Source organism: Glycine max, chromosome 10, assembly GCF_000004515.6.
Source record: "Glycine max cultivar Williams 82 chromosome 10, Glycine_max_v4.0, whole genome shotgun sequence".
In the NCBI taxonomy this organism is placed as follows: Eukaryota; Viridiplantae; Streptophyta; class Magnoliopsida; order Fabales; family Fabaceae; genus Glycine; species Glycine max.
In genome coordinates, this window is record NC_038246.2 from 6723805 (window position 1) to 6749297 (window position 25493).

General features: G+C 32.3%; 3 protein-coding genes and 2 pseudogenes across 9 annotated transcripts; 3 read left to right on the plus strand and 2 right to left on the minus strand.

Annotated features, from left to right (window-relative positions):
* Positions 1 to 129: 129 nt before the first annotated feature.
* Positions 130 to 1158, minus strand: LOC100819091 (cytochrome P450 94C1-like; annotated as a pseudogene).
* Positions 1159 to 2223: 1065 nt separating this feature from the next.
* On the plus strand, positions 2224 to 8396 carry LOC100819629 (zinc finger MYM-type protein 1-like; annotated as a pseudogene).
* Positions 8397 to 11685: 3289 nt separating this feature from the next.
* On the plus strand, positions 11686 to 15538 carry LOC100817281 (OPA3-like protein). The gene is made up of 4 exons (XM_003535354.5): positions 11686 to 12090; positions 12189 to 12323; positions 13291 to 13377; positions 15027 to 15538. Exons 1-4 carry the CDS (start codon positions 11962 to 11964, stop codon positions 15183 to 15185), a joined length of 510 nt encoding a protein of 169 aa, XP_003535402.1. The 5' UTR covers positions 11686 to 11961; the 3' UTR covers positions 15186 to 15538.
* Positions 15539 to 17256: 1718 nt separating this feature from the next.
* On the plus strand, positions 17257 to 20884 carry LOC100820163 (transcription factor VOZ1). Of its 7 annotated transcripts, XM_041005675.1 has the most exons (6): positions 17257 to 17474; positions 17950 to 18200; positions 18511 to 18660; positions 19153 to 19642; positions 20027 to 20407; positions 20594 to 20884. In XM_041005675.1, the coding sequence occupies exons 2-6, from the start codon at positions 17973 to 17975 to the stop codon at positions 20638 to 20640; spliced, it is 1296 nt and encodes a 431-aa protein (XP_040861609.1). In that variant the 5' UTR covers positions 17257 to 17474; positions 17950 to 17972; the 3' UTR covers positions 20641 to 20884. The 7 variants fall into 7 exon arrangements, with proteins under 7 accessions (XP_040861609.1, XP_040861610.1, XP_006588832.1 ...); XM_006588769.3 differs by having other exon boundaries at positions 17273 to 17474; positions 20027 to 20884; XM_006588770.3 differs by having other exon boundaries at positions 17273 to 17474; positions 17954 to 18200; positions 20027 to 20884.
* Positions 20885 to 21832: 948 nt separating this feature from the next.
* On the minus strand, positions 21833 to 23914 carry LOC100778262 (transcription elongation factor 1 homolog). Its single transcript, XM_003535366.4, has 5 exons — positions 23782 to 23914; positions 23141 to 23263; positions 22898 to 22968; positions 22345 to 22366; positions 21833 to 22245 (listed from the first exon to the last, which is right to left on the minus strand). The coding sequence occupies exons 2-5, from the start codon at positions 23251 to 23253 to the stop codon at positions 22179 to 22181; spliced, it is 273 nt and encodes a 90-aa protein (XP_003535414.1). The 5' UTR covers positions 23254 to 23263; positions 23782 to 23914; the 3' UTR covers positions 21833 to 22178.
* Positions 23915 to 25493: the final 1579 nt, after the last annotated feature.

Genomic DNA, 25493 nt, shown 5'->3' on the forward strand with positions numbered 1-25493 from the left:
TCAAAATGTACCGGAGAGAAGCCTCACTATGGAGAAAGGTACACACTATTTATCTATTATTTGTGAGAATCATAGGTTTCAAAATCTTATTGATTTCCTATAATCTTTAATCTAGGTAACCCTTAAGATTTACACATGAATCTTCGATTCAACTTCAGGTGCTTCCCTATAATATAAAAAAAAGCTCGTGAGAGCCGAAGCCACGGTGTCACGACCCGCCAATAAAAAACTCACAACAACGTCTCATAAATATGTGTCATCATCGTGAATCGTGTTCATGAACCTTGACAACAAGTCTTTGTTTTTGGAGAAACCCTTTTTGCATCTTTGCTGTATAACTTCTCTAACCAACACGTTAATCACTCTGACTGCTTTCTTGAGCTGTTTCCTGCTTCCGAGGTTTAACAACCTCTTCAGTTTCCAGACAAAGGGCGATCCTGTTGTCGCCCTTTCTGCGAAAAGCTTCAATGTCAGGTCGAAGTTTTTTACAAACACGGGCGTGAACCCCGATTGTCTTGTTAGACAGTCAGGGTCCAACCCGAAGGAGAATCTGTAGATGTTGTCAAAAGAGAATCTCTGAAACACGTCTTGCAGGTCCAACATGACGCCGAGGGCGTTGTTTTTCTGTAGAAGCGGGTGAGCATGTTCTTGATTTTACTGTTGATGATTTTGACGGCGAGGGAGGTTACCAAGGAGTGGTTGTTGAGGTGCAGGCTCGCCATCTTCTTCTGGAATCGCCATGTGTCGACATGGACGTTGAAGATTCCTTTGCCAAGAAAATCTCTGAGGATGGTTGAAAAGTTTTTCTCCTTGGGGAAGTTCTTGAAATTAGTCTTGAGCATGTATTCCATGTTCTCCGCGTTGGCATTGATCGTGTTCCGCAACACGTGGATGTGGATGGTTTTGTTCGACGAGTTTCAAAGGAGGTAAGTGTACCAGTTGCAGAGGTTGTTAAAGGTTTTAGACCAACTTGCATGAAGTGAGGTATGTCTAACATGTTTCACAACTTCAAAAAAAGCTCTTTTGATGAAACAAAAGCACGATTGTGATGATGAGGAAGATGAAGAAGAGTGAGAAGAGTATATAAGGAAAACAAAGGTGGTTGATGAAGAAATGCAATAACGGAGAAGAGGTAGGTGGTGGTTTTTTGAGTTCCATTATTGATGGAGGATTAAAGGTGAAGAGGCCGAGGGTAGTGAAAATTATGGATATGTGATTAAGAATATGGAAAGAAAGAAAGAAAAGAAAGAAAGAATGAGATATGCAATGAGAGGGGACAAGTTTAGTCACAAGTGGGATTGACCTTGGTTGCAATTGTTATTTTATTATGGATTGAGAATTTGGGATGACTTTTGATTGACACACAAGATGCACATCAGGTTTCTTATTTTTTCTTCTCATAAACAAAACTTTATTAGGAAAGTTTTAACTCTGAGAGGGATAAAAAAAGATAAGTTTATATATTTGGTATACCAAACATAAAAGAGTATTATATTTTAGTAACTTAATAGTAAGGATATAATAGTATTTTTATTTATTTAACGAAAGTGTCTTTATTGGAGATAATTGCATTTTTTGAATTAGATAGGATTATTATTGTAAGTAAAGTTTTTCACCGAAGATTTAAAACATTTGTGTATTTAAAATTGATCCAAGGTTTTTTTTAGTTAAATTAAAATAATTTTGTGTTAGTTGATCTATGTGTTAGGTGATATATAGAATGAAATACTAATAAAAAAAATAAGAGTGTAAGTAATAAATTTTAATTATACTAACTTAAATAGTAATTAAAATTATTTCTAGTAAAAATAGGATTAAAAGTAATCTCGTTATATATGATGGGTATGGAGTTAATACTTGCAACCAATAATTATGAATTACACCAATGATAGGATAGAGAAGCATATCCAAAAATCATACAATTCTTGATCTTTTTTTTTTATTTGAGATAAATTAGGCAATCACCTAATTAATTAAATCTTAGGATGAATTAAAAAAGCTAAGTATCTTTTAAAATTATCATGATTTTTAATTTTTAATCTTAATTATTTGGGATAAATTTTAATGATTATAATTTATTTCTATTGCTCACAAAAAAGTAATTCTTTCATTTAATTCCCACATAAAAAAAAAAAACTTTTGTCTCAAGTCTTTCTCTCACTCTCTATGTATATATCAGCAATCAAGTAATCAGACATTGTTTGGTTTCAACTTGGAATATTGATGAGAAGGCGTTCCAGTAAAAACCCTGTTCATATACAGCAACATCATATGGTTACAAAACACGGGTACATCCTAATTTAGTTCGGTGGTAGACAAATGCGGCAAATTGATCAAAGCAGGTTTCTTTTAGAAACTTATTCTTAAAAGGGGTTGTTTCCAAATTTTTTTCAGAGGGGATCTGTTTTTGGAGGGAACTCGCCAATGGAGTTGGCGAGTTGGACACGTGGCAGCAGCTGGTGGAACTCGCCAGTGGAGATGGCGAGACACGGTCCACGTGGCGGGTCCTGTCATTCGTAATGACGAAATGTTTTTTTTTACGGAATTTTTTTTTAAACTTGAAGCGGGTATAACTTTTGATAGGAATGTTCGTTTGAGGCCCATAATATGTCAAAATGCTCGAAATTGAATGAAGAATCCCCTGGAAAATTTCCAAAGGGGATTTGGTCAACTCATTTTTCCAAAAAATTCAACCACCCATTTTTTAATAAAGAATCCTATTTTTGAGCTACTTAGAGGCGTTTTTTGGAAAAATGAGTTGACCAAACCCCCTTCGGAAGTTTATAAGGGGATTCTTCATTCAATTTTGAGCATTTTGACATATTATGAGCCTTAAACGGACATTCCTATCAAAAGTTATACTCGTTTCAAGTTAAAAAAAATTTCCGTAAAAAAACATTTCGCCATTACGAATGACAGGACCCACCACGTGGACCGTGTCTCGCCATTTCCACTGGCGAGTTCCCTCAGCTACTGTCACGTGTCCAACTCGCCAACTCCACTGACGAGTTCCCTCCAAAAACAGACCCCCTCCAAAAAAAGTTTTAAAACAGACCCTTTTTAGAAATAAGTTTCTAAAAGGAACTCATTTTGATCAATTTGCCAGATAAATGCAGCAACGAAAAGTGAATGAATGCAGGAAGCCATAATTAAACAAAGTTAAACCTAAGGGCACGATGAACCTGTGTGCTAGCTCGGACACAATCTAAGGTTCATAGAGACATGCCCTTGCTGCATCGACCATGGGTGTTCTTGTACCGTAGCAGGTAGGCACATTAACTCAAAATTTTGAGGACACCACAACACAACTTCTCTGACAGATTTTGTTCATTGATTACTTTCGGACAAGATTTTTGTCTCTTGGCATGAACACATTGACTCACTACCACATCATTATTCCCCCCCTTTTTTTACATATATAATTAAATATATTCTACCTATTTTAACAAAAAATAATAATTCTAATACCTGTTGATTGTATCACGGACCTGTTTTGGTATCCAACGTGTATGAGTTTCACCTTGGCATGCTGTTCATCTATTATTAACTAACATTACGGATAAACAGAATACTTTAAAAAAAAGTTTGAATCAATATTCATCTTCATTTATTATATTTTGTTCATACTTTCTGTGTTAATTAAATAAAAAATTCAATAAATTATTTAAGTTATGAAAAAGAGCCATAAAAATACATTTAAGTTAAAATTATTATAATAAAATATAATTTTACTGTAACAATTTAGATATTAATAATGTGATTTCAGGAAAATTATTCATCTTCGTCAATTAAGTGGAAATTGTTTACTTTCTTTTATATACGAAAATTATCCTTATGAAAAGAAAATTATCCTTATGTGTTATATTTTATATATGATATTTATATGTCAATATATATATATATATATATATATATATATATATATATATATATATATATTGACATATAAATATCATTTTATAAAAAAATATTTAAAGTAGAAGAAAATCTTGAATAATTTATTTAAGTAAGAAGATAATAAATGAAAAAGAATAACTATTTGCTTGAAAAATAATTTTAGACACTACTTTTTCGGAAAACATAATAGTATGTTTATTTGATTGGATTTTTGTTATGTAATTATATAAATATTAATTGTTCAAAATAATTTTTTATTTTGATTGAACAAAAATCTTAAGTAAATAAGTTTATCACGCGGATTCATTGTAAATTTTTCTACTTGATTTTATAAAAATAATATTCATCTCCGTGTGTTAATTATAAATTTATGTTTTATATATCTAGTAATTTATGTAACATTGTGATTTTCATAGTGTAGGATTAAGTGTTTGATTTAAGATATAAGAGAAATTAAATTTAAATATGTTATTTAATGAGCTAATTAATAAAATGAAGTAATGTGTTTGTATTGTTGGATGTTTAAAGAGTTTCATGCTAATTGGATGATATATATATATATATGATCTCTTCATTTTTATTTATAAGATCCAACAACATGCATGTTTTTAAATTTATTTGTTGTTTTGTATAAGACTAAACCCATATTATTTCATGCATTAATTATTTTAGACTAAAAATACATTTAATTAAATAAGAGAAAAATTATATTAACATGCATTTAGAATAGATAAAAATATTAATGACAATGATATTTTTTTAGAAAAATATATATTTAAGATAAATTTATTGTTATAGATTAAATTAACTATTTTTTAAATCTTGATTATTCAGGTAATTGAGTCTTATAAATAAGAATAAAGGTAATAATTGATAATTATGTAATTATAGTGTTGTTGTGAAAAAATCTTTGTATCGAAGTGGATCAGTTTGGATTTTTAAAATAATCAAACTATTTGTTTTAAAAAAATCAATTCACTTTATGAAAGCAGTTTTGGTTAACCGATCCGGTGGATAAAAAATGGATCAATTTGGATTTAAAAAAATAATCCAATTTTGCACAATTAAGCTTTTGGAAGTAGTTTAAACTTTTTCTATTTGCAGCTCAACATCTCTATCTATACTTCTCTCTCTTAACTAATAAGACCCATATAAAGACAGGATGTTTCAAAATGAGAATAGATTTTAAATGAGAAATGAGAAGAATTATTTTTAGTCTTTGGATCACAATTAAAAAATAATAATGGATGACATTAAAACCCAACTAAAAAAATTCACGTGCATTTCTTCTCTTTCTCTCATTTAAGATCTATTCTCATTTGATATATATATATATATAGAGAGAGAGAGAGAGAGAGAGAGACATCTTTTGTAATACTCAAGGGATCTCCTTATGATGTTTTGTTATGTATTCAAGTATCTCCTTCGCCTTTGAGGCAAAACTTCTTGGCGCAACGTTCGCGATAGAAACAACCAATAATAAACATTGGGCTAACTTTTGACTTGAATGTGTTTCAACTCTGCTAGTACAAACCTTCTCCTCTCCATATTTGGTCCCCTCAAAGTTCAAGAATAGGTGGAACAATTGCCTTCTCATCACCAAAGCCATGAACTTTAAAGTTTCAGAGAAGCAAACAAATGTGTAGACCTCAAGGGCGGACCCACGTTGAGGCAGAGTGTGGCTATAGCCACACCAGAATTTTTGAGTTTTTTTTTTGTTTCAAAACAACGTCGTTTTGATTAGTAGGTTTTTTTAAACAAAACTTCCTTCTCTCTCCCGTTCACTACTGTTGTGCTGAACCTGACCTAGGGTTCCTCTTCCTCTGAAATCTGAATGCTAAACGGTGAACTGTGCCTCTTCTTCCATTGCATTGTGCGCTGCCGCCGCCGCTGTCCTTCTCGGCCTCTCCTCCTCTTCCCTTCCACCGTTCCACGACTTTGTTGAGGTAAGGTTTCCATGAAAGACCTTCTTTGCTTTTGCTCTGTCCATTTTGTTTCTATTTCCTTCCTCTTTCAGGGACTTGGTCCTTTTCCTTTTTCACCAGATAATCCTCAAAATTCAACTTCTTGCAATGAATTATTAATGCACAGCTAAAGATAACAGTGGCTTTGAGTTAGATAATTAACTAATTTTAGTGGTTTCATTGTCTCTTTATAGGATGAAGAAATTTTTTCCTGTGCTTTCTAGAGACAAAGCTACTTCTTCAGTAAATCTAGAAGCATCAGAAACTCAACATCCAAGTGAGAGTATTAAAGTTGTTGATAATGAATTGTTGGAAACAGATCCAGGAATTAGGCCTCCAATTTCAAGCTATCATCCTGACATCCAAAATGAGGTAAGGAAAGCTTATTTAAAAATAGGTCGTCATCAACCTCCTCATAATTTTGTTTACCCTTGGTCTCTTAAAGGTAATCAAAGACGTAGATTTGGCAAAAATTGGTTTGATTTGTATGATTGGATTGATTATAGTGAATCTAAGGACCTAGCATTTTGCTTACCATGTTTTTTGTTTAAGAATGTCTCTAAATACAGGGGAGATCACTTTGTGACCGAGGGGTTTAGTGATTGGAAGAATTCTCAAAGATTGGCTAATCATGCTACTTCTTCCAATAGTCATGTTGATTGTGTGCATATGAGTTATGCTCTCATGAACCCAAACCAAAGTATTAAGGCTACATTTGTTAATCAAACTAAACAAATGAATTCTGAATATCATGTTTGTGTAAACACATCTCTTATAGCTACTAAGTTTCTTTTGAGGTGTGGCATGCCATTTAGAGGGAGTGACAAGTCCTTTAACTCTTTATTTAAGGGGCCATTTCTTGAGTTGGTGGACACTTTAAAGGAAATTAACCCAGAGATAGCTAATGTAATAAATTGTGCTCCGGGCAATAACTTTATGACTGCTCCTACGATTCAAAAGGATCTTGCTGCTGCTTGTGCATGTGAAATAACTTAACAAATTGTATGTGATATTGTGGATGATGTATTTTGTGTTTTGATTGATGAATCTAGTGATGTTGCTGGTAAAGAACAAATGGTTGTTGTTATTCGCTATGTTAATAGTGAAGGTTTGGTAAAAGAAAGGTTTCTTGGGATTGTTAGTGTTAAAGAAACAAGTGCTAAGTCACTTAAGGAGGCACTTGAGAAGTTATTGTCTATTAATGGCTTGAGTTTATTGAGCATAAGGGGGCAAGGATATGATGGAGCTAGCAATATGCGAGGTAAGTTTGGTGATTTGAGAACTTTTATTCAAAATGAAAATCCATCCACTTATTATGTGCATTGTTTTGCCCATCAACTTCAATTGGCACTTGTTGCATGTGCTAAGACTCACAAAGATGTTAGTGGTTTTTCGGTAAGGTCAATATGCTTGTTAATTTCATACGGTCTTCTAATAAGAGAAGAATTTCTTCGGGAAAAACAAGTATCTCAATTTGCTAAATTGATTGAAGAGGGTCAGATAGAGACTGGTAGTGGATTAAATCAAGAATCGTCTATTGCTAGAGCGGGTGACACTCGTTGGGGTTCCCACTTTAGAACTCTCACTAGTTTGATGACTATATATGGTGCCATTATTGAGGTACTTGAAAAAGTCGGGAAAGATACGTCATTTGAAAAATATGGTGAAATTATGCTTTTGCTAGATATGCTTCAGTCCTTTGATTTTATTTTCATGTTATACATGATGGTTAAGATTTTAGGATTTACAAATGATTTAAGTGTAGCGCTACAAAAGCGTGATCAAGATCTTTTGAATGCTTTATCACTTGTCAAAGCCACCAAAGAAGAATTACAAGAAATGAGGAATGGTGGATGGAAAGAACTTATATCTAAGGTTATGGAAATTTGCAATAAGCATGATATTGATGTGCTTGATTTGGATGCACCGTATGTGCAAGGGAAGAAACCTAGACGACATGCCACCACTTCTAGTGTTTCTAATTTGCATCATTATAAGCATGATTGTTTATTTAGTGTTTCAGATTTGCAGTTGCATGAGCTCAATGCTAGGTTTGATGAAGAGAATATTGAACTTTTACAATGTGTTTCATGTTTGAGTCCCTCGTCATCATTTGAAGCTTTTGATGTGAAAAAATTGTTGAGGATGGTTGAACTTTATCCAAATGATTTTGTAGATGTGCCGAAAGTGGTGGTGCGACATCAACTTCAGAACTATGTTAGAAATGTTCGATGTGATCCAAAATTTGTAAAGTTAAAAGGACTTTCAGACCTTTGTGCAAAGCTTGTGGAAACAAAAAAGTGCAACACATTTGATATAGTTTATAGGCTTCTGAAGTTGGTTTTAGTCTTGTCGGTAGCAACTGCAAGCGTGGAACGTGTTTTTTCATCTATGAAGTTTGTGAAGAGTCAGCTATGTAACAAAATGGGTGATCAGTGGTTAAATGATCGTCTTGTAACTTTTATAAAAAGAGATGTTCTTGGAACAATCAACAATGATGTTATTTTAGCTCATTTTCAAAAAATGGGTAGTTGACGATTTTCATTGTAAATACATTTCATTAAACAACATTATTTCTTATTTTCAATTTATTTTAGTCTATAATTTCTTTTATATTTTAGCCACACTGATATTTATTGTCTGGATCCGCCCCTGGTAGACCTTCTTGTCAATTTTGCTATCATCAACTATGGTTCCTATTGGTGGAACTCAAATCCTCAATTTTGTTCTTTCCCTTTTTCCCACCATTTGATCGGTCTTCCCAGTGTAGATTGAATTTTCCTTGACATAGTCAAGTTCGATCCTCCATGACTATGTAATTATCCTTTTGTGTTCATTAATAAATTTTCCTTGACATGGTCAGGTTTGATACTCCATAGGATGAGAAGGATCTAAGTCCTAAGGTGCTAACATAGTTAAAATGTTAGGTCTAACTTAATGCATTTTCTCAAACTTTTTCCAAAAAATGAAAATAAATCAGGGATAACATAGACTTTTAAATAGATTATTTTGAAAATCAATAAATTCATAATATACAATTTTTAGTATTAATTTATTCATAAAAAATTAATCGTATCTAGTGAGAAAATCAATAGAGCAGGTTTTATATAATTTAGGATGAATAGTCATTTTGGTCCTTAAATGTGTAGAGCATTGACAAATTCGTCTCTGAAAGATGAAAATTCAAATTTTAGTCCTCAAAAGTGAAAAAAGTGTGACTAATCTGTCTATCTATTATCGTTAATGAAAAGCCTATGTGACACAAATGAACGAAAATGTCATAAAAACTATTGCCAACATGACTACTAAATAAATTGGACCAAAATGTCAGTACGTTTTCATTGGACTAATTTGTCAGACCCTAATTTTCATTTCATATAAGGGTAAGATATAATTTAAGAGTAAATAATCATTTTTGCCCTTGAATGTGTAGAGCGCTAACAAATTCATTCTCGAAAGATGAAAATTCAAATTTGAGTTCCCGAAAGTGAAAAAAGTGTGACAAGTCCATCCATTCGTTAACTTTCGTCCGTTACAGTTAATGAAAGAACCTATGTGGCACAGATTGATAAAAATATCACAAAAATCATTAGCAACATGATTACTGAATAGATTAGACCAAAATGTGAGTAAGTTTCCATTGCACCAAAATGTTAGTAAGTTTCCATGGACTAATTTGTCGGATCCCAAATTTTGTTTCATTTACGGGTAAAATATAATTTAATCTTTACCCCTCCTTTTTTTTTATCATTGCAAGCATAACATTACAATAATCACTTAAAAAATAGGAAAACAAATATAAGTTAGAACAAATATAATAATAAACATAATATTGATTAATAAGCATAATCTATCTATTGTTCTGAAATTTCTAATGTGACAATACCTTACTCAAAATATGAGACTCAAACAAAAATGTGCAGTCATTAAGTTAATCTTAAAAAAAAGACACAACTTAATTTTGTCACTACCTAATGTTGTCACAGTAAAAATTTCAGAGCAACAGACAAATTATGTTTATTAATCAATATTATGCTTATTATTGTGTTTATTATAACTTATGCTTGCTTCTCTATTTTTTTAAGTGGTTATTATGATGTTATGCTTGTAACGATAAAAAAAGGGAAGCAAGATGAAGATTAAATTATATTTTACCATGAAACGAAATTTAGGGTCTAACAAATTAGTTCAATGGAAACTTACTAACATTTTGGACTAGTGGAAACTTACTAACATTTTGGTCTAATTTATTCAGCAACCATGTTGACAATCATTTTTGTGACATGTTCGTTCCTCTATACCACATATGTTCTTTTAATAACGATAACAGACGAAAGTTAACAGATGAATGAATTTATCATATTTTTTTCCACTTTTAGGGACTAAAATTTGAATTTCTATCTTTCGAGGACGAATTTGTTAGCGTTTTACACATTCAGGGGTGAAAATGACTATTTACCCATAATTTAATCTGCATCTTCTCTTTTTTGATCGTTGCAAGCATAACATTACAATAAACACTTAAAAAATAGGAAAACAAACATAAGTTAGAACAAAAATAATAATAAATATAATATTTATTGATAAACATAATTACTTTAACAAACATTATAACTCAAATGCAATCACCACAACACCAGTAACATATTTTTTAAAATTTGATTAATTATTTTTATTGTTGCCTACAAGTTGAATAACCTCCAGCTAATTTTGAAAGTACTGAAACTCTTAATGCTGAAACTGCGACTTTTACATATAATTGATTACTTATTGTTAAATTATATTATGTATAATTAGTCACTATTTATAATTATTGTAGGAAACAAGCTTCATACATTCTTCATTGTCAACTGGGTTTAGCCCACCTCCAGTTAGGCCTTCAGCATCAATTCCAATTATATTTCTAGATGTACCATCTCATAGGATGAACCAACTGAATTACATGAGCTTTATACCCACACTAGGGTTGTTTCGCTGCCAAAATTTGAAGAAGTGAAATATGAGATATGTTTGTCTTTTGTTCATAGTAGATTCTAACTAATTATTATAATTTGAATAAATTTGTAATGATTGGTACACTGTTACAATGATTATTTTTGTACATTGATAGAATGTTTATTTTGAAAATTTTCCATTACGATAATATTAGGTAGTGACAAAATCAAGTTGGATCTTATTTTTTTGTAAGAATTAACTTAATGACTGCACATTTTTGTTTGAGTATCATATTTTGGATAAAGTATTATCACATAAGAAATTTCATAACAACAAACATATTATGTTTATTAATCAATATTATGTTTATTATCATGTGTTGTTCTAATTTATATTTGTTTTCCTATTTTTTTAAGTATTTATTGTAATATTATGATTGCAATGATTCAAAAGGTGAAAATGACGATTAAATTATATTTTAACTTTAAATGAAATACAATTTGGAGTTTGACAAATTAGTCTAATGAAAATGTACTGACATTTGGTAAAATAAAATTATTGACATTTTAATTCAATAAAAAAAATTACTAACATTTTAGTCTAATTATAGATATTTTTGTCTAATAATAACTTATTTGATATTTTGATTTAATTTATTCAAAAAACATGTTGACAACTATTTTTGTAACATTTTCGTCCCTTTATGCTATATATGCTCTTTCATCAACACTAACATCCTAAAGTTAACCAAAGAATAAATTTATCACATTTTTATCATTTTTGAAGATTAAAATTTTTCCATCTTTCAAATATAAATTTATCAGCATTTTATAAATTTAAAAATTTAAAACAAAAATAACTATTTAACATTTATGCACATAGTGAGGGAAAAGCAAATCAATGGAAACAAAAGAGAAAAAAAAAAGCGTCCCAACAGATGGGAAGTCAATTATATTGTCGACAACGGAGTTTGTTTGTGGGAACAACCAACCTAAGGCAAGGCAATATAATGAATTAATGATATCAATTTCGTGGAAGATGCAGTAATATTTCCCCTTTTCAATACCTATTGACTTCAGCTTGTGTGTTCATCAAGAATAACAATAATAATATTAGTATTTGGCATTTGATTTGAATCGATTAAGATCTAAGAAGAAGAATAAGGATGGTGCTGCCACTGCTGAAGCTGGGAACGCTGGCCGTGAAAACCCTAAGCAAACCCGTGGCGAGCAGACTGAAGCAGCAGGCCGCTCTTCACCCCAGATTCCGCGAACTCATCGTTAGAATGGCTCAGGTGATGTGATGTACCCCTTTTCCCTTTTCTTTCTTCATTTTTTAACTCTCTCATCACTGCAAATTGTTAATAATTTTTTTGTTGGGGGTATGTTTCAGTCTAATCATCAAATCACGACTAAGATGCAAAGGCGCATTTACGGCCACGCCACAGACGTTGAGATTCGCCCCTTGAACGAGGAAAAGGCCGTTCAAGCCGCCGTTGACCTTATCGGAGAACTCTTCGTCTTCTCGGTAACCAACCAACTTCATTCTATTTTCTTTTTTCATCGCCAAATGTTTGTTGTTACTCAGTTAGTATTTATTTATTTATTGACAAATGTTAGTTTTGTTAGAATGTTAGTTTGTTAGAGGGGGATCGAACATGTGACCTTTTCCTTCTTCCTTAACCATCTAACTCTCCTCATATTTCTTGCTTGTCAGTCTTTGTTAGAATGTTAGTTTTGTCAGTAGAGGGAATGGAACCTGTGGCCTTTCCCTTCTTCCTTTTGCCTTAATCTTGCAACTCACTTTATATCTCCTAGTTGTTAGTATTTGTTAATGGGAGGATTTAAACCTATGGCCTCTCCCACTCTCCCTTCACCACTGAACCCACCTTATAGCCCCTTTTTACAGGTCGAATATGATATATGCCCTGCATAGTCATGTGCAATTAAAATTCCTGGGGAATTGTACATTTGTGTATTGATTGATAAGACCGGTCACTATTTCTTTCTTGAAGCTCCATCTCTCCTCCCAGGATGAACCATATAGCCTAGAGAAACCATGAACCAGAATAGAAGAGCTTGCCCCACCCATGAGTAAATATTTCGTAGTAGCCTCATTAGACTGTACATATTTCTTGGTATATCCAAATAGTAAGAAACGAACATAAACTGAAACATTCTAGAGCTACAAAGATAGTTATTAAATCGTTAACGCCACATTAAAAACATTCCTCCTAGAGTAGTTGTTAATATGAATAACAGAAACTCTGTTATAGCCATTTTTGTACATTCAATTTACGCTACGGATAGAGGAATACGTAGAGTTGAACATAGTAAAATAAGAAATTGAAAGATTTCATTGAAGTTATTCATAGAAAAAGAGATCCTGTTGTTGGGAATTTATTACTAACTCTCAAATACATGACATGAGAATGTAAATTATTATGTATACATTACATGTTTGCACCAAAATAATTTGTATGCTATACTCATAGGTTGCAGGAGTTCTCTTGATCTTTGAGGTACAAAGAAGTGCTAGATCTGAGGCAAGAAAGGAGGAGCAACGAAAGCAAGAGCTGCAGGTAATTTCAAAATAAATCATATGGTGCTAATAACTTTAACATTATATATTTATATATGTTTCCTTTGGTTTCAAATCTGTCAAGTTTTCTTTTTCTTTCAATTTTGGTTGTTTATTTCTTTCAGCCCTTGTTTTCAAATTTACTTTATTCTTTTGTTTATATGTTATTTCCGCCTAACTTTAACTTTCTTATCAAGTATCATGCTCCCATGTTCGGATACAAGGGATGTTTATATGTATATTCACGTTTTTTTTTTACTGAAACAACTTGACAAAATTGAATACATGAATAATTTTGTTTAGTATTACTACTATTTCTGGAGCATTATTTCCACTTTATGCCGAAGATTCAAAAAACATCTGGCAGCTCATGTATTGTCATCTTTATTTTTAACTTATAATAATCATTAATCTTTCAGATAAATAAATAACAAAATGCTTCTAGTTCAAACCTAACTGTCTACTTTACAACTTTACTTATATACCCTGGGTAGAAACAGCTAAACTGTTTGCCTAGTATCACTTTGTGAATTAAAAGTTAATTTCTAGAGCAGCTGAACGGAGGCTATGATAGGTTATGATGCATATGGCCTCAGAGTTGTTAAATAGCTGCCATGGCACCGCCATGGCAGAATGGTGTGGCGGATTTTTTGCCAACCGCCATAGACAATTTGTGAAGGGAGGCCCACAATGGCGTGCTTATATGGCGAAATTTTGGCCTTCCGCCATGTTAGGACTATGAGAAAGGGGAGTTAGTTAAGACAGTTAGGATACTGATTAATTAGTTAGGGGGTTAGTGAGTTAAATAATAAATAGATAGGAGGATGTAAGGGGAAAGGGGGATTCAGTTCTGTATCATTTTGTAAATTGAGCATTAGCTTTTTGTGAAAGGAGAAATCCTTTGTGAAGGGGAAACCCTTGGAGGAAAGTTATCTCTCCTATTTTTTGTTCTTATACAATCAAGAAATTGCATCTTTCTTTCCTTTCTTCCATTGTCTAACGTGGGTTCTTAACACACCATGTTCGCCCATTCGCCATTGATGACACTGATATGGCTTCGTATTTTAAGATATCAAGAGACACAATTCCTAACTTCTTCAGCTTTTGATTGATTCAATCCTTATATTTCTCAGTTGGTGTCATCAATTCCTAATTACATTATTGTTGTCCAAAGTTTGCATTTAATGCTTTGTGATGTATATGTTTTGTTTTAAAAATTCTATTTGGAATGGTTAAATTGACTGTCATACAGAGTCATACTAATTACTAAATTTGAGAATGAAAACATAAATCTACAAGTGGCTCGTAGTAGAAACTTTTGTGTAAAAAGCTGCAATAGGACAATCTCAAGGCTTTTTTCAATGTGTTTTGTGTTAGATATTGTTACAAGATTGAGGATTGACTTTAGGCCTGGTAGATTAATTTTGGCTATTCGAACTGGGATTTTGTTGAAACTGTTAAGGAAAAATGGTTTGTTTTAATAATTCACAGCAATTTGTCCTTCTTTTTGCTCTAGAATATATAAAACTACACTGAACAACTCTGTATATTCACTGTCATTGGTTCTCAATTCAGGCTAACTGAGAAAAGTTATTTAATAGACAAGGTTTCATATTTAACCTTCTCCAACCATTGTTTATTCTTCTTTAGGACGTGAAGCAAAAAAATGAAAACTTGGCAGAAGAAGTAGAACTTCTTAAGCATAGAATTCAAGAACTGGAACAGATGGCGAGGGGACGAGGATTGATTGGCATACTAAACTTCAGAAATGGTAATACAGAAATTGGAAAGGCAGAGAAAACTGCTTGAGCTGATGAAGAGTAGTATAATTATTTATCATATTTTTTAACATTCATCTTTGGGATGAATGTAATTCAGGCTTCATTTCTGATTTATGAGGGTCTCTTCAAGAAGAGCCTATTTTTTACACATTCAGGCTTCATTTCTGATTTATGAGGGTCTCTTCAAGAAGAGCCTATTTTTTACACATTCATTGGCTTTTAGTTTCAGATTTCACATTCTCTTGTATTAAGGATAACTCTCAGATTGAAATTGTGTTGCCCAATATAATTTGCAGAGATTGTACAATGTAATTCTTAGCGTTTAAGAGGTGACGCTATCAGCTGAGTAGAAATGTGTCATCTCACCCTTTGCCTTCTCAAGTCCATTTGTTATTGTTTTTCATGTATTCACTTTCTCTTTCCACGAACGACCAAATGCCTGTTTGGATTCCCATTCAACCTGTGGTGGCACACGTTCCTATTTTTTGATCTGTTTGCAAAACATACTTTGGAGGCCAGTCACTGGATGCTCAAACATGCTCCAATTGATCTGCATTGCAGAGTGACAAGGACCTCATGTCCTTATTCATTTAATCATGGTCATGGAATCTATTGCAGACAATGTTTTTTTTTTATCTATAGAAATAAAAAACAAGTATTGAAGATTTACAATAATTCATATATTTTGTTCAATTAGCTGACCTAGATTCCCTTGGTAAGCAATGATGTGTTTGAGATGATGGTAACCATTTTGGTTGGCTAAAATAGTGAAGCAATTCAAGTTATTATCAAGTTTAGTAGTGACAATGGTTAGTTGATTTGGAGCACAACTACCAACCCCACTATATACCCTTTTCTATGTTTCCTATGGGAAAATAGAGGGTTGTGGGCATGACATGTGGATGGTCCGAATGATTAATCATGGGATGCAGGTGGATGTGATATCTATTCAGCAGCCTCCTCCTATAAAGCTCTTCCATTAAGAGAGGCATCAAAACAGGAATATGTTGAACGGTAGTGGAAGAGTACTTTATTCCTTCCTTACCCTGATTTCTTTCACCTATTCATCCAAAAGAAAATTTTCATCTTAATTTGTACTATTTGGCAAGCAAAGAGGAATCACTTTTTTTTTTCTTGTACAGTTTCTATTATTTCCTCCATTTCTTCTCTCCCTTTTGGAGCAGTGTTTTGATTGAACCGCCATCAAATTGTTGCCATAATTTATTTTGTAAAACCAATGGGGAAAATTGAATAAAGAAGTAAAAGGAATCCCTTTTGGAGCAGTGTTTTGATTGAACCGCCATCAAATTGTTGCCAAAATTTATTTTGTAAAACCAATGGGGAAAATTGAATAAAGAAGTAAAAGGAAAAAACGTGTTTCATGAGTTTATTTCTTCTTCACAAATTAGACAAAAATCAGCTTTGAAGTATGAACCTTTTTATTCTTATTATACATATAAGAAAAAGTTTGGTTTATATTGTTACATTTGTTTGTCATGACTAAGACAATAAAGCATTTTCTTTATATATATATAATTCCTTTTGTTGAGAAGAAGAAAAGTTAACAACAAATTCTCAACTTGGTAACACTCAATTGAAGGACCACTCTGGTGATCTATGGCTCTATGTGATCTATATTCGAGAAGGCACAATATTAGGGTAGTTATGAGACAACGACATCCTATATTCCAAGAAAAAAAATACTTTGTCTTTGAAAAGTATTTCTTTAATTTTACAATGCAAATTTTATAATATATTAATTTTATACCTCTTTTTGCTTTATTTATTTTGGTGATAATTGATAGTGTTTTACTTGTTAATAATTTTTTAAATATATGTAATATAATATTTATCATTGATAATATGAACATTTGGCCCCAAATTACTGTCAAGCCTAAACTAATTAGTAAAATTGCAAGATACAAGACATATAACATGAAAACAATATGTAAACAACATTAATATAACAGTAGATTTTATTATGATTCTCTCCATATTAATATTACATATAAGAAACCAATTATATTTTTCAACCCAACTCAACAATAGAAAACATTATAAATGTTTTTCCTTTGTAACTATTGAAATTACAAAGAAAATAATGAAGGAGGTTATAACCGTTATTTCGGGTAAGACATTGGGTACATTTTTTTAATATTTATTTATCCAACAACATATATTCTTCAGTTGAGAGAAGCATTTTCTCTCTCTTCTCCCTTTCCATCTCTCTTTATATGACCTTCTCACCTTAAATCTTTTTCTGAAGCAAGAGAGAGCATTGAACATTGTGTCTTTAATGCCAAATTTGGAGTCTCAGGTGAGCATGCATGGCTTCTTCTTCTTTTTTTTCTTTATAAATCGGATCTCTTGGGTGAAAACTGTGATCATGACTTTGGTTGGTTTTGCTTTCCAGTGTCTTAGTTATGTTCAATGCTTTTGATTGGCTTTAGTTAATCTTTTTTATTTATTTTTCTTGTTTCATTTTTTTAAAGTTACTTTGCTTCAAAATAATTTGATTATTTTTATCTTTATTTATGATTCTGTTTTTTTTTAGTTAATTAATTGAAAATGGGGTGAATCTTTTACTATGATTTGACTTAATTTTCTGATGGGGATGTTGGAATATTGGTTTTAGAATCTCTGGACTTTTGGGGTGGAGGGTGAGCTGGAATATGCTCATGATCAATGACAATGATCATGATAAACTTGTCTGGAAGTTGTTTGCATCATAAACGTTTTATCTCTCTTTTTCCGAGTTTTTATTTGTGGTGAACTGAAACTCAGTCTTGTAGACAGGACTTGAAGTTCATTTGTGATGAAGAAAATTTCCAAGAGCAGCTGCAAGTCAGCATCACACAGGCTCTTTAAGGACAAGGCAAGGAACCATGTTGATGACCTGCAGGTGATGTTCTTGGATCTGCAGTTTGCCCGAAAGGAGAGCCGTACTATCGATGCTGCACTTCTCGAGGAGCAAGTCCATCAGATGCTTCGCGAGTGGAAGGCCGAGCTTAACGAGACATCTCCTGCTTCCTCTTTGCAGCAAGTAAGCTAGCTAGCTCATGTAGTACATGTACATCTCCTTGATTGTAACTTGCAGACTTTGTTGTGAGTTTGTGGTGAACACGTGTGAACTTTGAATGACAATATTTCCATTTGTGTAGTTGTATTTGTGAAATATACGATTTGATATGTTTTGATTACAACAATTTAGTATGGAATTATTTCCCTTATTACTCATTATTTAGTTTCCTTATTTTGTAAACCTCCTCCATTATAAATAAGAGTATTTTGTGTGGTCTGATAAGACGACACAAAACATAAATAATTCTTACAGTATTTATGGCTGACTATAGGGTGGTAGTCTTGGTTCATTCTCAACCGATGTCTATAGGCTATTGCAGCTCTGCGAGGAGGAAGATGATGCCACTAGTCCATTAGTTGCACCTAAGTCTGAACCTAATGATCAGATTATGCAGGCTGGGGCTAAGGTGATAGTCCAAGAGGTGTGTGCCCTTTTTATTTTGGGGGATTATTCATCCATTTTTACCATAGTTAATCTATTTTGTGCCTTTTTTCATTTTTTTCCTTTCCGTGGCTCTACAATTATTGATTTTGAAGCTTCTCTCTTGTTGTTGGGTGCCCTATTTCAATTCCTATGTAGAATGAATGCTTCAGAATGATTCATATCTTCTAATGAAAAAGATTGTTACTTGATATATTATCTTTCATGTGTGGTAAGCTTTTTCTTTAATGTATTTTTTTAATCTTCCATGTATGGTAAGCTTTTTCTTTACTGTATTTTTTTAATCTTCCATGTATGGCTTTGATGGTTTAATCCTGTTAGTAGAATCTTAGGATTAATACTAAATTTCTCCCCACTCAAAGACCAATTTTAGTTCTTATGCATTATAGTTTTAATCATCATTTCAATGCCTGTCAGCAATTTGGATATGACAGCAAATTGTAATGAATTTCTTGGTTTAACTGTAAATCAGGGCCAACATCAACAGGAATTCCGATTACTTAAAGAATGCAAACACTCCACTGTAGGAGTTCCCAACATAGCAGCAAATAACTTGGATGGAACTGCTTTAGAGTATCACCAATTTGATATCAAGGACTTGGATCACAGCTTCTATGCCGGTACAGGTTTTTGTGAGGAAGGTGGTGTTCCTCACATATCTAGCTATCTTCCAAGTGTGTGCCCTCCTCCTTCTGCTTTCTTAGGCCCAAAATGCGCGCTTTGGGACTGTCCAAGACCTGTTCAAGGCTTGGACTGGTGTCAAGACTATTGCAGTAGCTTTCACGCCACTCTAGCTTTAAACGAAGGACCACCAGGCATGACCCCAGTTCTAAGACCTGGGGGAATTGGACTCAAGGATAATTTACTTTTTGCTGCTCTTGGTGCTAAGGCACAAGGAAAAGTTGTTGGAATCCCAGAATGTGAGGGAGCAGCAACTGCAAAATCTCCATGGAATGCACCTGGTAATTTGAATTTGATGCCTCCTTATAAAATTTTATTAGAACACTATTAAGTCTGCCATCCAATCATTGATTTTTGTAATGATTGTTTTAAAGAGTGACTACGGAATACCTTGAAATTTGATGCCTCCTTATAAAATTCGAACACTATAATTCCTCCTTATAAAATTTGATTAGAACACTATGTCCTGACAATGTTTAGAGTTTTTACATTGTCAATCAATTAAAATCCGTCAGGTATGATAAGTTTGTTGAGTTTTGCAATAATTACCTTAAAAGTCATGCCTGACATGATTTTTGATTAGTTAGACCCTGTGAAATTTAACAGTTGAGAATATTGCTTTTCATTTTCTTTATGTAATTAAAACAATTTCCATTTGATTGCAGAGCTCTTTGATACTTGTGTTCTTGAGGGTGAGACTATTAGGGAGTGGCTTTTCTTTGATAAGCCTAGAAGGGCATTTGAGAGTGGAAACAGAAAGCAGAGGTCACTGCCGGATTACAGCGGGCGAGGGTGGCACGAGTCTAGAAAGCAAGTGATGAACGAGTTTGGAGGGCTGAAGAGATCCTATTACATGGATCCTCAACCTTTGAACCTTTTTGAGTGGCACCTTTACGAGTATGAAATCAGCAAGTGCGATGCGCGCGCCTTATACCGGTTGGAACTAAAGCTCGTCGACGGGAAGAAGAGCTCCAAGGCAAAGATAGTAGTAACAAGTGATTCAGTTGCTGGTCTGCAGAAGCACATTGGAAGCCTCTCTGCTAAAGGTAGAACCAAGCTTGGCATAGGAGGTGGTGTTTATTCAGCTTCTAACAGAGTTGCTCTACAACTAAATGCACCTTATCAATACGGCTTAACTTCTTCACCATATGATGACTATGTTGTTGACAACACAAGAGACTATTATGTGACATGATTGATCCCTTTCCTTTTTTTTCACTTTTTCTTCTTAGGAACAAGACAAGGTGATTTTTTATCCTTGTCAAGACATTGTGAATAGCTCATTCTCACAGGAAGATTGTGCTGCATTAGAGGCTTGCTTGGGAAGATCACCAACAATTAGTGAGTGATAGAATCATCAGCACAAAGTTGCAGCAATTCAGTCCTCCTGACTCTTATTTTCTTAATCATGCTAATGTAAGAAACTTGTATGGAGGGCACATAATATTGGTTGTGTAATAAAATGTTTGTGTCCCTTCATGAGAATCTATCATAACTCGATAAAAGAAACGGAATCTTCGAAAGTCAGCATTGTGCCTTGTTTTATTTTTTTCGTTACAAGGCCACTTCTATCTAGACATTACAATAGGCATCCGATACGATTAATGTTGGAGTGATTTAAATATGATTGTGGTTGTTGCAATTCAATTTATCTCAGTTGAAAGTTGGTTACACAGGATCTCTCAATTGCTGTAAATTTTTTGGTACTTGCCTTTGATTCTTGCGGATAATCTATTATTGCGACTTTGATTAAAAAATGGCACTTAAAATATCTATAATATTAAATTTAAATGTTGTTCTAATAATAATATAAAAAAAACAGCTGACTTATCTATGAAAAAATTATTAAATTATGCCATTCCATGGCATTAACAGTAGTCTAAATATCTGTCCATGAAATTTCTATGGAATGTATAATTTAGAAAAGAAATTGAAAAGAAAGAAAGAGAAAAAAATGAAAAGTGAGATGATTTGATAAATTGTTTAATAAAAAATAACAAAAGTTAAGTATAAATATAAAATAACATAAATAACCTTGATAAAAAAACATACAAAAATAAAGCCATTTTGATCATTTATATTCATATAAGACAACATTTCTCTCTTTTTTTCTTCGGATTTTGAAAGGATAAAACGTGTGAATCCCATTTGTATTTTAATCATTTCTTCTAGTGTGTACCCAAACAAAGAAAAAAACAATATTTTTCCTACCATTTTCTTATGTAATAAACAAGGCAATAAGTATTGCCAATGCTAATTTGTCATCAATACCCCCATGAGAATCTGGCGAGGCACCAATGAATCTGACTTAGGACTCTTGAAAAATGCTTGAGTTTCAAGTTAGCATTGCTAATCTTATGTTATAAAATGTCTGATAATTTGTAACAATTTTTAAAATAGTATTGCCCCACCAGGAGCAAAATGGGATATCAAACAGAAAAATGGTGAGTAGGGAAAATTTTAAATGTTAGTTAATCCAAACTGAAGCCCATCATCAAGCTATATATTAACCCCTTTCTCCCAAGTCACTTCCAAAGGAGAAGAAAAACACACTCTTTACATATGCAACCAGCGCACACATACAGAAACAGTATAATAGTATTAGATATTACAGACTAGCTTCTAATCCAGGGGGCTTCATCTAAATAGGACAATTATTCTCATGTTCTTGCACATGCTATTACATAACTAAGCTATTACATGCATCTTATAGTTGCACCAGTGCTCACTCACATCAGGAACCGACATAGTTACAGGTTGAAGATATAAAATTGGCCAGTTAATCCGTTCACAACCACAAGAACAGGAATCTGAGCATCAGTGCTCAGCACCATCATCGTCCGGGTGGTTTACCAGTTCACATTCATCAATCCACTCACTGTATCTGCATAGTTGAAAAAAAGCTCCTTGAGTCATGAATGCCACACACACAGAGAGAGAGAGAGAGATGGAGATATGTTTACAACATATTGATTTAACTTACATGTCTATTGGCTCTGATAAAGCTGCAAACACAAGAAAAGAATAATTATAATTATTAGCTACATTTGTAATATGTATGCTATCAGCAGATATATAAAATTGTCAATATCTGACTTTTCAAATCTCTTCAATGAAAAAGCAAAACATTTCTTTTTCAACCTGAGTATGACAAGGGAAATACACTTTCAATTTTCTTTCAAATAGCCACAAACAAGAACATGAGAAGTCGAGATAAATTTATTCCTGATGTTCTGTCAAACACCACAAAAAATGGTAATTTATCCCTGGCAGGAGTAAACATTTCTTCTCTTTTTGCATTTTCAAAATGTCAAGCTAGGTAGCACATCCCAGTAATTTCATTTTAGTTAAGAAGCATTGTCAAAAACAAGAATTAAGGGAACATCATCTATGTCTAGTTGCTTTTTATATATCACCAAATATACTAGCTCTTTCCCATTTCAATATCCATTGCCAGCCAAGATAAACCACTTGGAACTAACTGCTTCACTCAGAGTCAATATCACAAATGCCAAACACATCCCATAGAAATAAACCTGTGATGGTAGTGCTAAAGCTCTCTTGGCATATCCCGCAAATAGCTTCCCCTATCAAGTTCTTCATGTCACTGCCAAAAGAACCCCAAAAATGAGCTTCAAACTAAGTACTCTAACATGCAAAACAGAAGGTACCCAAATGATTTTACAGAAATATATGCATCAATGTCTTTGGAGTTTGGATGCATATTGAAATCACACACACACGGTCACATCCTTTACAAGTAATCAAGAAGTGCTTACAGGCGGCATTCGACGCTGCTGCCATGATTGCAGAAAGGGCAGCTGAAGACGGTATCGAGCTTATCCATTCGCTTCTTTGGAGGAGGCTTTGCCTTTGCCTTCCTTTTTCCCATGGCTTAAACCCTGTTTTTCATATAAAAAATAAAACAACGCAGTGAAATGAAAACTCCTCCTTGTTCCACAAATTGAAAATATATGCATCATAAAACAAGCCACAGTCACATCCCATCAAAACAATCAAACATCTCCAGCAATTCACTCAAGCAAGCAATCCTTTTTTCATGTGTTTTAAAAGACCAAACCAATGTGAAACATACAAATTAACAAATCTAAGCGATAAAATTAATTGTGGTTTTTTTGTTATAACTTTCGGTTAACAAACAATTTGAAGTAAAAGTGTTAAACTTTCAATCTCCGTTGCACCCGCAACATGAAAACTTGAGGAGAAAACAACGGTTTACATCGAATTTTCAATAATTTTTTGTTGCAGGTTTGATAGAAAACGAAGAATCTTGCTGAACAAAGCTATGCCCTTTTTTCCCATTATGTTCCAAACGGCAGAAAGGAAAAAAGGGAAATCAAATCAAACAGTAAGCAAACCCAGAAAAATTGGAGCAGAATGAAAAAAGGAAAAAACATACCTTGAGTCTGATCAAACCCTAGAGAGAGAGCCTATGATGTGTAATGATTATGAACAACGATGGCTAAGAGAGGGATAAATAAATAAACGGCAAATTCATCTATCTATTTGTTTTGGGCTTCTTTGAGAAAAGAGTTACTCTATATTTTTTTTATTTTACTAAATCGATTTCTCTCTCTTTTAATTCATCCGTCTTTCTATTTTTTTTTCTTTCAAAATTCACTATTTTTAATTCACTAGTCTTTTTATTTTTCAAAATTTTAATTTTTCCTAGAGATTCAAATAGTCAATTTAAAAAAAATAGAAAGACTTAAAAATTAAGGAAACCGTAAAATACAAAGAATAGAGGAACTCTTTTTTCAATTAAACCTTTTTTCTTCTCGCTTATATTGTAATTTTGGTCTTATTTAATTTTTTATCCATAATTTAAAAAAATACACAATTTTGATTCGATTTAACTTGACTGTGAATGACGTAAATTGTGATGAAATGGAAAATAACATTAACATTTAACAATTAAAATATAGTCTAACTAATTAAAATGTTAAAAAAAATAAACATATATAAAATTGTATAATGAACTAAAATTATAGATTTTTAAAAACCTAAAGACTAAAATCGCAAAAAAAATAAAAAATAGGGACGACAAATTTAAAAAAAAATCAAATTATAATTTACCCTTTTCTTTACCTTTACAAACATTCAATCACCCCTACTTTGCAATTTTTTTTAAAAAAATTATAACAATATTCAATATTTTGTATAAATAGCTTTAAACATGTTTTTCTGTCTCTATGTCTATATTTGTATTCATTCTTTTAAATTTTTATTTATTTCAATTCTTATTCAAATTTTTGGTTTAATTTTAATTAGCATTATAATTTCTAAAACTAATTTTTTTAAATATAAATTTTTGATATCGTGTTGAATTCTTATAGGTACAAAAAATTAATATTTTAATTAATACATAATAAAATAGAAATGATTTTTATAGGATTAAAATTCATAATAAAAATGGTTTCTAATATGTAAATTGTATTATAAGTATTAATTAAATTTATAATAAACAAATATCTTTAAATATATAAATTATATTTTAGATTTATAGTAGTAATTTAAATTATGATATAAAGTTATTTTTTACTATTGATTGAAATAGAAAAACTATTAAAATTCAGTGTAGAGATAGAAATAAACAAAAAGTAGATTAAAATAGATAAATAGCTAACAAGATCATGCCAGTAAAGATAAAATGAAGATAACTTGAGGTTGTTGAGACAATAATTTTTTTTGACTAATAATATAATTATGAGAGAAACATGTTTTCCAACAAGTGAAGAGAGAATCTAATTAAAAGAATACTCTTTAAATTATGCAGTATTATATACCAAAAAAGTTATTGATTTGAGTGATATTAGTGGTCAGTCAAATTTTTTGACAGAAATTAATTATCGATGAAATAGATAAATATTTTATAATAATAACATGGTTATAAAAATATATGTAAAACTATAAATATTGTGTATTTCTTCTAGTAATTGAAGATAACAAAAACCAAAGAAGAAAAATACACATGTTTCACAACACAAACTTAAGCCTTGTGGCATCTATCCTCGATAACAAATCACATTCAAAATGGAGAGTCACTAACATCAGTAAAAATAACATTGAATGTTGTCCCCATCTTTGTTAAGAAATCAACACATTGATTTT